Here is a 12,948-nt window from a genome sequence, read left to right as displayed (position 1 = left end):
CAAATGGTTTTTCATTGTTGAATGTGTGATTTTTTTGGTACTGTGTGTTTAATATCTCTTTCCTGTAAGACTATTAAACACTATGATTGTAGGGACTATTTTATTTACTGCTGCTTAAGCATGGAGCCTCATTCCAAGTAGGGGGCACAGTAATTATTTCCTGTTAGATTAAAAAAGAAATCTGATTTACACATATCAGTGGAGATTAATGATTTTTAAAAGGATCTACTTTTGAAAATATTATTTCAGAAAAGACCGTGCCAAAACCCAAATACCACATAGGAAATTGTCAATCTATAAAATTAGGAGTACCATGTTGGAAGTAGGAAGAAGAATAGGAGAATAAGAATTGTCGAATAGTACAGTTTTAAGGCACTAACAGAGACTGTAGCTAATGTCCTAGAGTCCATCATTGAAGTGTTATCATTTTATAGTAAGCATGGTCCTCTATCTTGACCTCTTTTTAAAATGCTCTGGGGGCGATACACTATAACTTCCCCATTCTTTAATGTAAATTATTTTTAAGATGAAAACTTCTAAGCAGAGAGAAAGGAAAAGTTATGATTTGACCTCCACTATGGCTTGCTATAGCTGATCATGAATTTCCAAAACAAATATTTGGATATTGTTCACATAATCTCTACATTTTTATATTCTTAACGATCAGGGCTGTAGTTCTCGAATGTTTGTAAGTTGGTAATTTATATGGAATTTAAGGAATTAAGAAATGTTGAGTAAGTAATTTAAAAAGAATGTAAAAGAAGTAATGGCTCATTAATTTGAGGTTTTATTTTGATAATTTTATATTTGAACTACTATAAAACGTAAAATGCCAAAGATAACTATTTGGCTGGCAACTTTAGGGACTTTTAATTTGGTCACTCTGAGTTTCAGGATAATCATAATTAGCAGAAAAATTGAGAATAAACTAATATTTCAGGCTTTTTTTAAAAGACAGAAAATAGGAAAAAAATTACTGTATTTTTTCTTTCTGTCAAAGCTAAATCACCGTTTGTTTGTATTTATAGGCAAAATCATCAGCATTACAGACCAGTAATCAGCCCACTTCACCGGTAAGAAATTCTTTTCTTAAATCTAAGTGCCAGGGTTTCAAACAGGTTACAATAAATATAGATTATATGATACTCTTAAAGTTTTCAAAATAAAATTTACTGTTTTGAACATTGAGGTTTAAAATATATTTGTTTTAAAACAGAAAGAGAATCATAGACTTGGAGAAGAAACTTCTAGTCGCCATGGGGGTAGGGTTGGGGGGAAGGGATAGTTAGGGAATTTGAGATGGACATGTACACACTGCTTTAAAATGGATAACCAACAAGGACCTACTGTATGGCACAGGGAGCTCTGCTCAATGTTATGTAGCAGTCTGGATGGGAGGGGAGTTTGGGGGAGAATGGATACATGTATATGTATGGCTGAATCTGTTTGCTCTCCACCTGAAACTATCACAACATTGTTGATTGGCTACACTACTATACAAAGTAAAGGATTTAAAAAATTATTTATCTATGTTTGTCTTGTAAGTCTGAAGTACTTCTGAAAGTCTATGTTACTGAATTATGCTCTAAAATTATCTCTCTTCATTAGGAGGAATGAAATCTTTTATTAGTTGTATATTTTAAAAATTATGAACTAGGTGTGTTTTTGAGTTTATACATGTGACGGATTGGTGACTGGCTTATTTTATTTTCTCAGAGACCATCTTGGTGGCCCTTCGAGATGTCTCCTGGTGCATTAACCTTCGCTATCATATGGCCTTTTATTGCCCAGTGGTTGGTGCATTTATATTACCAAAGAAGGAGAAGGTAATATGATAGTTTTATAATTCTAAAGTGAAAAAAGTGAACGTGTTAGTCACTCAGTTATGTTTGACTCTTTGCGACCCCACTGACTGTAGCCCACCAGGCTCCTCTGTCCATGGAACTCTCCAGGCAAGAATACTGGAGTGGGTTGCCATTTCCTCCTCCAGGGGATCTTTGTGACCCAGGGATCGAGCCTGGGTCTCCTGCATTGCAGGTGGATTCTTCACTGTCTGAGCCACCAGGGAAGCCTGTTTATATTACCAGTTTACATACTGGTATATAATTCTAAACAGTATGTATTCTAAGCGGTATGCAAACTCTTCTACAGCAGACAGAGCTTTCAGCAGTAGTCAGGGAGGTAGGTCCATCTTACAGATAGATCGTCATACTGAACATCCTGTACTGATCTGAGACTGCGACTACCTTGGTAACAATATCTGGTGGGTTGCTAGACACTTGTTAGATTAAAATTTTTTCACTTGAGAGCATCTAAAGAATTTGTACACTTTTGATTCATGCAACAAGAAAATGATTGATTATAGGCATAAGTTTTATGTCTTATGGAGAAATAATGTTCTTAACATCTGATGTTTATTTTGGGCCCTTTGCTAATATTAAAAGACAACAGATGAAAAATAATGCCTGCATTCATTCTTTCTGTACCTTAGAAATATAGACACTGGCACTTTAGGAAATGTTCACCCTGGTGGTTGACTGTCTCCAGAAGTAGGGCTTATTCTAATTTGTGAACCAGAATTCCAGATTGGATGCCAGGAAATAATTCAGATAAGATGGAAAATATTAGGATTGTTGGCAAGTACTCTGAGGTTGTCTAGATGAGGAGTAACGTGAGGCCAAAACTCTTGGGTTCAAGAAAATCTTTAGAGCAATTTTTTGAGATACTACATAAACTGAATTACTTTCCCTGGATGGGCAGATGGACAAGTGTTGGTTGTTCTTGGCCTCACTGATTATGTTTTTGTTGTTTTGTCACCATTTCCCATTAAGTCAGAACCGATGGGGAAGAGAGAGAGGGTGTTCGGTGGTAAGATTTTAAGTGTTCTCTTACATATGTGCAGTAGAAACACATTTTTTAAAAAACCTACAAATTTAAATGATTGTATGTCTATTGTATCTCTACCAAAGAACTGACATTTCTAATTACTGCACATGATAACAAAAGCAAAAACCAAATATTTACCCTTCTCTTACATCACAGGGGTAAACAGCTCACTACTCTTTAGTGAGAGTACTTTATAGTAGAGAAACTGAAAATGCACGTGACCTCAGTTTAGTTTTCTTTGTTCTCTGCTTATGTTATGACAGTTTGATTTATGTTTATAAATGAACTCAGTAAGTTTTCTGGTACATTAACGTTCTTGGAATATCCTTGCTGACTTACAGAAGCTTAGGTGGGATTTCAGAATTCTAAGCTGCTTTCTCAGTGTCATTTACCCCCTTTCTAAGCCATCTGTATATGTGTTATTTCAGCTGTTAAGATATAGACCATAATTTAAATCCTTTCATTTCCCACACATTTTATGTTTCTACTGTGATGGTTGGGTTCTAGATAGTGTTTTAAATCCTAACATCCCTGATAACAGGAGGAAAAAAGGGCCAAACTGTTTTTCAGTAGGTGGTTATGCTGAATTTAAACAGCGGTGCTAATGGAAAGTGTATACATATTTTGCAATGCATTTAAGAATTCTTTTTCATGTTTTCCTTTGTTGAAAGTTGGGGACTGGAGAATAGAGCAACTGGGCACAGGATGAAAAAAACCTAAAGCTTATTACTTCAGTATTATTTCACATTATTTCATGGTATTATTTTAAATATTTCATTATTTAAAAACTGAAAAAACAAACTGTACTTTGCTTAGTCTCTGAAAATTGCAGTTTTTCTAAAATGATTATTATTTTTTAATGTTCCTCACTAGTGAAAGTATATACCAGTCATCCTAAGTATGCCTTCTAGTTGTTGACAGATGTCTCTGAACGGGAAAACTTCTCTCTGTTTTTACTTTTCTGTTTTATTATTATTGAATCTGTATCCAGTTTTCAATGTATCTTGGGTGTTTAGTCCTTCCAAGTTGTAAATTATTTAGTGCTGTGCAACTGCATTTTGATGAGATAGTGTTTTTATGTATTGTTTGCTTACACGTGTAACAAACCAACCGGGGTTGGATGTGGAACCATGTTTGATTTGGAAATAAAGTTTTGGCTTTGAGGGGCTTTCTGCATGTTTTAATCTGGCAGTTTTTATTCCAATCCCCCAAAAAGGCAATGCCAAAGAATGTTCAAACTACTGCACAATTGCACTCATCTCACACACTAGTAAAGTAATGCTCAAAATTCTCCAAGCCAAGCTTCAACAGTACATGAACCATGAACTTCCAGATGTTCAAGTAGGATTTAGAAAAGACAGAGGAACCAGAGATCAAATTTCCAACATCCGTTGGATCATTGAAAAAAACAAGAGAGTTCCAGAAAAACATCTACTTCTGCTTTATTGACTACACCAAAGCCTTTGACTGTGTGGATCACAACAAACTGTGGATAATTCTTCAAGAGATGGGAATACCAGACCACCTGACCTGCCTCCTGAGAAATCTGTGTACAGGTCAAGAAGCAACAATGAGAACTGGACATCAACAACAGACTGGTTCCAAATCAGGAAAGGAGTATGTCAAGGCTGTATATTGTCACCCTGCTTATTTAACTTACATGCAGAGTACATCATGAAAAATGCTGGGCTGGATTAAGCACAAGCAGGAATTAAGATTGCCAGGAGAAATGTCAGTAACCTCAGATATACAGATGACACCACCCTTATGGCAGAAAGCGAAGAAGACCTAAAGAGCCTCTTGATGAAAGTGAAAGAGAGTGGAAAAAGTTGGCTTCAAACTCAACATTCAGAAAACCAAGATTATGGCATTCGGTCCCATCACTTCATGGCAAATAGAATGGGAAACAGTGGAAACAGTGACAGACTTTATTTTTGGGGCACTCCAAAGTCACTGCATTTCTTTTCCATGGGGATTTTCTTGATCCCTGTCTCCTGTACAATGTCACGAACCTCTGTCCATAGTTCATCAGGCACTCTGTCTATCAGGTCTAGTCCCTTAAATCTATTTGTCACTTCCACTGTATATTCATAAGGGATCTGATCTAGGTCATACCTGAATGGTCTAGTGGTTTTCCCTACTTTCTTCAATTTAAGTCTGAATTTGGCAATAAGCAGTTCATGATCTGAGCCACAGTCTGCTCCTGGTCTTGTTTTTGCTGACTGTATAGAGCTTCTCCATCTTTGGCTGCAAAGAATATAATCAATCTGATTTCGGTGTTGACCATCTGGTGATGTCCACGTGTAGAGTCTTCTCTTCTGTTGTTGGAATAAGGTGTTTGCTATTACCAGTGCGTTCTCGTGACAAAACTCTATTAGCCTTTGCCCTGCTTCATTCTGTACTCCAAGGCCAAACTTGCCTGTTACGCCAGGTGTTTCTTGACTTCCTACTTTTGCATTCCAGTCCCCTATAATGAAAAGGACATCTTTTTTGGGTGTTAGTTCTAGAAGGTCTTGTAGGTCTTCATAGAACCGTTCAACTTCAGCTTCTTCGGCGTTACTGGTCGGGGAATAGAGTTGGATTACCGTGATATTGAATGGTTTGCCTTGGAAACGAACAGAGATCATTCTGTCGTTTTTGAGATTGCATCCAAGTACTGCATTTCGGACTCTTTTGTTGACCATGATGGCTACTCCATTTCTTCTAAGGGATTCTTGCCCACAGTAGTAGATATAATGGTCATCTGAGTTAAATTCACCCATTCCAGTCCATCTTAGTTCACTGATTCCTAGAATGTCAACGTTCATCCTTGCCATCTCCTGTTTGACCACTTCCAGTTTGCCTTGATTCATGGACCTAACAATTCCAGGTTCCTATGCAATATTGCTCTTTACAGCATCGGACTTGGCGTCTCTCACCAGTCACATCCACAGTTGGGTATCGTTTTTGCTTTGGCTCCATCCCATCATTCTTTCTGGATTTATTTCTCCACTTATCTCCATTAGCATATTGGGCACCTACTGACCTGGGGAGTTCATCTTTCAGTGTCCTATCCTTTTGCCTTTTCATACTGTTCATGGGGTTCTCAAGGCAAGAATACTGAAGTGGTTTGCCATGCCCTTCTCCAGTGGACCACAATCTGTCAGACCTCTCCACCATGACCCATCCGTCTTAGGTGGCCCCACACGGCATGGCTTAGTTTCATTGAGATAGACAAGGCTGTGGTCCGTGTGATCAGATTAGCTAGTTTTCTGTAGTTTTAATTTTAGTGTGTCTGCACTCTGATGCCCTCTCGCAACACTTACCGTCTTACTTGGGTTTCTCTTACCTTGGGCCTTGGGTAATTCCTCTTGCTGCTGCCACCGCCGCCGCTGGCCCCAGCCCCCGACCCGGCCTAGTCCCTGTCGGCCGCCCCCCATGGAAAAGAAATGCAAAAAAGCAAAATGGCTGTCTGCGGAGGCCTTACAGATAGCTGGGAAGAGAAGAGAAGCGAAAAGCAAAGGAGAGAAGGAAAGATATTCTCATCTGAATGCAGAGTTCCAAACAATAGCAAGGAAAGATAAGAAAGCCTTCCTCAGCCATCAGTGCAAACAAATAGAGGAAGACAACAGATTGGGAAAGACTAGAGACCTCTTCAAGAAAATTAGAGATACCAAAGGAACATTTCATGCAAAGATAGGCTCGATAAAGGACAGAAATGGTATGGACCTAACAGAAGCAGAAGATATTAAGAAGAGGTGGCAAGAATACACAGAAGAACTGTACAAAAAAGATCTTCATGACCCAGATAATCACGATGGTGTGATCACTCACCTAGAGCCAGACATCCTGGAATGTGAAGTTAAGTGGGCCTTAGAAAGCATCACTACAAACAAAGCTAGTGGAGGTGATGGAATTCCAGTTGAGCTATTTCAAATCCTCAAAGGTGATGCTGTGAAAGTGCTGCACTCAATATGCCAGCAAATTTGGACAACTCAGCAGTGGCCACAGGACTGGAAAAGGTCAGTTTTCGTTCCAATCCCAAAGAAAGGCAATGCCAAAGAATGCTCAAACTACCGCACAATTGCACTCATCTCACATGCTAGTAAAGTAATGCTCAAAATTCTCCAAGCCAGGCTTCAGCAATACGTGAACCGTGAACTTCCAGATGTTCAAGCTGGTTTTAGAAAAGGCAGAGGAACCAGATATCAAATTGCCAATATCCGCTGGATCATCGAAAAAGTAAGAGAGTGCCAGAAAAACATCTATTTCTGCTTTATTGACTATGCCAAAGCCTTTGACTGTGTGGATCACAATAAACTGGGGAAAATTCTGAAAGAGATGGGAATACCAGACCATCTGACCTGTCTCTTGAGAAACCTGTATGCAGGTCAGGAAGCAACAGTTAGAACTGGACATGGAACAACAGACTGGTTCCAAATAGGAAAAGGAGTACGTCAAGGCTGTATATTGTCACCCTGCTTATTTAACTTATATGCAGAGTACATCATGAGAAACGCTGGGCTGGAAGAAACACAAGCTGGAATCAAGATTGCCGGGAGAAATATCAATAACCTCAGATATGTGGATGACACCACCCTTATGGCAGAAAGTGAAGAAGAACTAAAGAGCCTCTTGATGAAGGTGAAGGAGGAGAGTGAAAAAGTTGGCTTAAAGCTCAACGTTCAGAAAACTAAGATCATGGCATCTGGTCCCATCACTCCATGGGAAATAGATGGGGAAACAGTGGAAACAGTGTCAGACTTTACTTTTTGGGGCTCCAGAATCACTGCTGATGGTGACTGCAGCCATGAAATTAAAAGACGCTTACTCCTTGGAAGGAAGGTTATGGCCAACCTAGATAGCATGTTTAAAAGCAGAGACATTACTTTGCCAACAAAAGTCCGTCTAGTCAAGGCTATGGTTTTTCCAGTGGTCATGTATGGATGTGAGAGTTGGACGGTGAAGAAAGCTGAGCGCCGAAGAATTGATGCTTTTGAACTGTGGTGTTGGAGAAGACTCTTGAGAGTCCCTTGGACTGCAAGGAGATCCAATCAATCCATCCTAAGAGAGATCAATCCTGGGTGTTCATTGGAAGGTCTGATGTTGAAGCTGAAGCTCCAATACTTTGGCCACCTCATGCGAAGGGTTGACTCATTGGAAAAGACCCTAATGCTGGGTAGGATTGGGGGCGGGAGGAGAAGGGGACGACAGAGGATGAGATGGTTGGATGGCATCACCGACTCGATGAACATGGGTTTGGGTAGACTCCGGGAGTTGGTGATGGACAGAGAGGCCTGGCGTGCTGCAATTCATGGGGTCGCAGAGAGTCGGACACGACTGAGCGACTGAACTGAACTGAACTGAAAGTCACTGCAGATGGTGACTGCAGCCATGAAATTAGAAGACGCTTGATCCTTGGGAGAAAAGTTATGACTAACCTAGACAGCATATTAAAAAGCAGAGACATTACTTGCCAACAAAGGTCCATCTAGTCAAGGCTGTGGTTTTTCCAGTAGTCATGTAGGTACGTGAGAGTTGGACTATAAAGAAAGCTGAGTGCAGAAGAATTGATGCTTTTGAGCTGTGGTGTTGGAGAAGACTCTTGAGAGTCCCTTGGACTGCAAGGAGATCCAACCAGTCCATCCTAAAGGAAATCACTTCTGAATATTCATTGGCAGGACTGATGCAGAAGCTGAAACTCCAATACTTTGGCCACCTGATGCGAAGAACTGACTCATTTGAAAAGACCCTGATGCTGGGAAAGATTGAAGGCAGGAGGAGAAGGGAATGACAGAGGATGAGATGGTTGGATGGCATCACCGACTCGATGGACATGAGTTTGAGGAAACTCCGGGAGTTGGTGATGGACAGGGAGGCCTGGTGTGCTGCAGTCCATGGAGTCACAAAGAGTTGGACCCGACTAAGTGACTGAACTGAACTGAACTGAATCTGGCAGTGTTCAACAGGTTTTTAGTCTGATAGGAAAAAAGATTAGAGAACATTGTGCATGGTTTGGAGGAGACAGGTCCGTGTTAGTGATGAAGACAAAGATCTACAAATCCTCTTAGGATGGGAAAAGTGTGGCCAGGACAGGCCTCATTCTGTATGTCATGCTTTGGCACAGTGTCTGGCACGTATCTGGCTTTCAGTAAATATATGCTGAATACATTGCTAAATGCCAACTCTTGGTAGAGCAGCTGAAGTACCGTGTAACATGGATAGGCTTTGATTTTATTTAACATATATGCATCTGGACACAAGCACATACTGAGATAATCCTATACACATGTAAAGTAACTGCTTATCTATTTATGTTAAGCTTAAAAAAATTTTTTTACATGAAAAGTAATACTTAAGGTCCACTGCTTGATTTTTTCCCCCCCAGTATAGAAGAATGTACATTTTTTTAGTCAATTTAGTGTTAATTCTGCTATATAGCAAAGTGATTCAATTAAACATATATATATTTTATATTATTTTACATTATGTTTTATCATAGGATATTGAATATAGTTCTCTGTGCTATACAGTAGGACCTCAGTGTTTATCCATTCTATATATAATAGCTTACGTTAGAAAATTATAAAAGTAAATGAGATCCTATATCACTCTGCAGGGTATCTGAAAAACATTCTTTCTGCATGCTATGGAGAGTAACATCTGTAGCCCTGTTCAAAATTAGGCCCTGAACAGCCAGCCTCCTAAGATGGTACCTCCTGTGGTACCATATTCCCTCAGATATCTAACCTGGTCATTCTGCTATTAGAATTGTCCATGACTTAAGTCTTAAGTACTGATAGCAGACCTTTCTTTTTTGACCAAGCCACATGGCTTGTGGGATCTTAGTTCCCTGACTAGGGATTGAACCCAGGCCACGTCAGTGAAAGTGCTGAGCCCTAACCACGGGATCGCCAAGGAAGTCCCTGAAAACAGACCTTTTAAGTCCACAAGACTAGTCTTAAAATGTTACAAGCAGACCTTGTCTCAATTTTTTTTTGCACTTTGCGCATATTCTAGTTTTTAAACTCTGAAGTTTTGTGACACCCCTGTTGTAAGCCTATCAGCACCATTTTCCCAACATCTGTTCACTTCATGTCTCTTGGCCTTATTTTGGTAATTCTTGAAATATCTCAGGCTTTGTCATTATTTTTTTAATCTGTTATGGTGATCTGTGATTAGTGATGTTTGATGTTATTCCTATGACTTGTCAAAGGTTCAATGATGGTTAGCAGTTTTTAGCAATAAAGCATTTTTGGAAGAAAAGCTGTGGCAAGCCTAGACAGAGTATTAAAAAGCAGAGATCACTTTGCTAACAAAGGTCCGATAGTCAGAGCTATGGTTTCTCCAGTAGTCATGTATGGATTTAAGAGTTGGATCATAAAGAAGGCTGAGTGCCAAAGAATTGATGCTTTTGAATTGTGGTGCTGGAGAAGGCAATGGCAACCCACTCCAGTGTTCTTGCCTGGAGAATCCCAGGGACGGCGGACCCTGGTGGGCTGCCGTCTATGGGGTCGCACAGAGTTGGACACGACTGAAGCGACTTAGCAGCAGCAAATGAACAGTCCAGGTTGTACGTCTAGCAAATTTTTTGTTGTTTTAGGAAGTGTTGTTTCAGAACTTTTCCATTTTGATAAAAATTATGAAATAATTTGCAAAAATCTGAACTGTGGAATAGCCAACTAGATGAGATTCTAGAAGCCATAAGAGGAGGAATGTACATTTATTTATTAAATTTATTTATTTTTAATTGAAGTATAATTGCTTTCCAATATTGTGTTGCTTTCTGCCAAATATCAGTATGAATCAGCCATAGGTATACCTATGTCTCCTCCCTCTTGAACCTCTCTCCCAGGGAAGGTGAGTTTAAATTGTTGGAAACTATAACTTGGTAATGTCATCACTTGCAGTGGGATCTTTTCTGTCGAGCTCTAAGTGACATGAAGTAACTGCATAAGAATCATTTGTAATTTCATGGTCTTATTTTGAATTTGAGTATTATTATTATGTTACCATTCGGCAAATTCTTTGGTATGGATGTGTCTCATATTCAGGTTGCATTTATACTCATAGAATCTTGTTTATTTTCCTCTTTTCAAAGAAAACTGAACTAAAGAAAATGACATTTTGTTGAAGAAGTCTACTGGCCCTGGAAACCTCGGGATGAAACTGATTGTGGAGCTCACACGAGAATCCTAGTTTGTGATGATTACATTTTTGTTGTCCAGTAGTTTGGTTTGTGTGTATATATATACATATATATATTTTGCACTACACAAATGATAAACATTTTAAGGACTAATATTGCTGATACTTGAATAATCAATCTCAACTAGGTGATAAGTAGCATAGATTTCCCCTACCCTTGACTTCGAAGGACATTAAGTTATTAATTACTGTTTGGTAACATGTTTACCTGATTATCTCCCATAGAGAATTGTAAGCTGCTTTTCCCAGATATAGTTGTGATGATGAGAACAGATTTATAACTGGGTATTTTTAACTTTCTAAATTAAATATGAGAAAGTATGCAAACCAGGAGTGAATTTCATCTGATAAGAAATCAACCGTCTTTCTAAGTCACTGAACTGCCATGCAATTTAGTAGAAAAAGACTGGAAGAATCTTCTCCACATCCACTCTGGGCTGCTCATGATCCCACTTGGGCATGCACAGCTCTGACCTCAGTGTTCAGGCATCATCATGACGGCTTTGTTTTTACAAATGATTCACAGAATAGACCTAACCGGCTAATGGAAATGATGAAGAGTGGGCTTAAAGTAGGTTTGTCAGTGTGTTCTGAGCCTGCAGATCATTAAGATTTATATTCAGTTATATACATGGATTCCTTTGTAATCATTTTCCTTTAAATGAGAACATCTTGTTTCTGCTTCATAGGGTGCTTTGAAATATAAAATGAAAACTTATTTATACTGTTTTTACAAAGGTCAAAAGGAAACACATGAAAAATCACTTTTCTGCAACTGGTATAAACCACACAGACCGGACTCTTAACCTCTTAGTGCCTCAGTTTTTCTTCGGGGTATAATACTGGAGACGTACCTGTTTCTCAAGGGGTGTTGGAGGGATTTGCAAACTAGCAGGCCATATGCTTCCATTTGAATAAGACACACCCAACTAATGTAAATTTAAGTGTCTCTCCCCCACCCCCCACCTATAGACTAAGAAGAAGACTGTAATTTAGATTCTTGAAGGCTTTCTTTGGAATTACCCTTCCTGTATGCCTTCTGAAACTCCCTGCTCATGTAGATGTACCTTACTTATACTTCAAGATTTCTCTGATTCAAAGGCTTAGTATCAAATGATTTTTAAATATTCTTGGTATGTGTGATGTTGGCTTTAGCATCATGTGTTCAGAGTGTTTTTGATAAGAGAGAAAGTAATCTGTCCCTAGTATAGAGAGTGGTTCTTTGTTTACCTGAAGAAAAAAGAATATGATTTGCTTTTCTGAAGACTGTTTTTCCCTTTGTTTTTTTCTTACATGTAACTTGGTGTTTTTTTTTAAATTTTTTAATCCCATCTTGATTAAAATATGTCTGTCTAAATGGATCTACTGATATTTGCTTTTTAAAAGCTGTCCTCTATTTGTTTAGGGGAAAAAAATGAAGGCAGTAACTGAATTATATGTAACAATAAAATTTAAACCTGTGGATCGGGAATTATTCTAAAAAATTAGCCCTCTATGTGGTATCAGAAAATGGTGGCTTTTCTCTTAATATATAAGGAAATAAGATGCAGAGTAAGAATGTAAGCAGTTGTGATTTGTGACAAGTAGTTGGAGGTAACTAGCTCCTACGGATAACCATTTGTATCCTATTCCAAAGTCTTATTTTATAGTTTGAAAAGCACTTTGCACACTGTTCTTGTATATACAAGTAAAGATGTAATTACAGGACATAGTGTTACTGCTTTGTTTAACAAGAATCTCATTTAACATTTAAGATTGACAGCTATGGTATTTTTTTAATGATAATACTTTTCTGTTTCTTTACTGTAAAACTAAGTTAAAAATAAAAGGTTAATGAGAATTGTTATGGTTTTTATTTTTTAGAAGTGCATTGAT

The 12,948-nt window shown here is 38.6% G+C and overlaps 1 protein-coding gene across 8 annotated transcripts in view; it reads left to right on the top strand.

Moving 5' to 3' along the window:
- The window catches only part of ACBD5 (acyl-CoA binding domain containing 5), a 33,305-nt gene extending 20,392 nt beyond the window's left edge, over positions 1-12,913 (top strand). For all 8 annotated transcript variants that reach the window (XM_081554178.1, XM_081554176.1, XM_081554174.1 and 5 more), the window contains 3 exons: positions 1,029-1,073; positions 1,717-1,826; positions 10,967-12,913. In XM_081554178.1, the coding sequence (XP_081410304.1) occupies positions 1,029-1,073; positions 1,717-1,826; positions 10,967-10,979 (168 nt within the window). In that variant the 3' untranslated portion in view covers positions 10,980-12,913. The remainder of the gene's footprint in view (positions 1-1,028; positions 1,074-1,716; positions 1,827-10,966) is intronic.
- The last annotated feature ends 35 nt before the right edge of the window (positions 12,914-12,948 follow it).

Source organism: Giraffa tippelskirchi, chromosome 13 (assembly GCF_054371585.1).
Source record: "Giraffa tippelskirchi isolate mGirTip1 chromosome 13, T2T-mGirTip1v1.2.pri, whole genome shotgun sequence".
NCBI lineage: Eukaryota > Metazoa > Chordata > Mammalia > Artiodactyla > Giraffidae > Giraffa > Giraffa tippelskirchi.
This window is presented reverse-complemented; position numbering and strand designations above follow the sequence as displayed.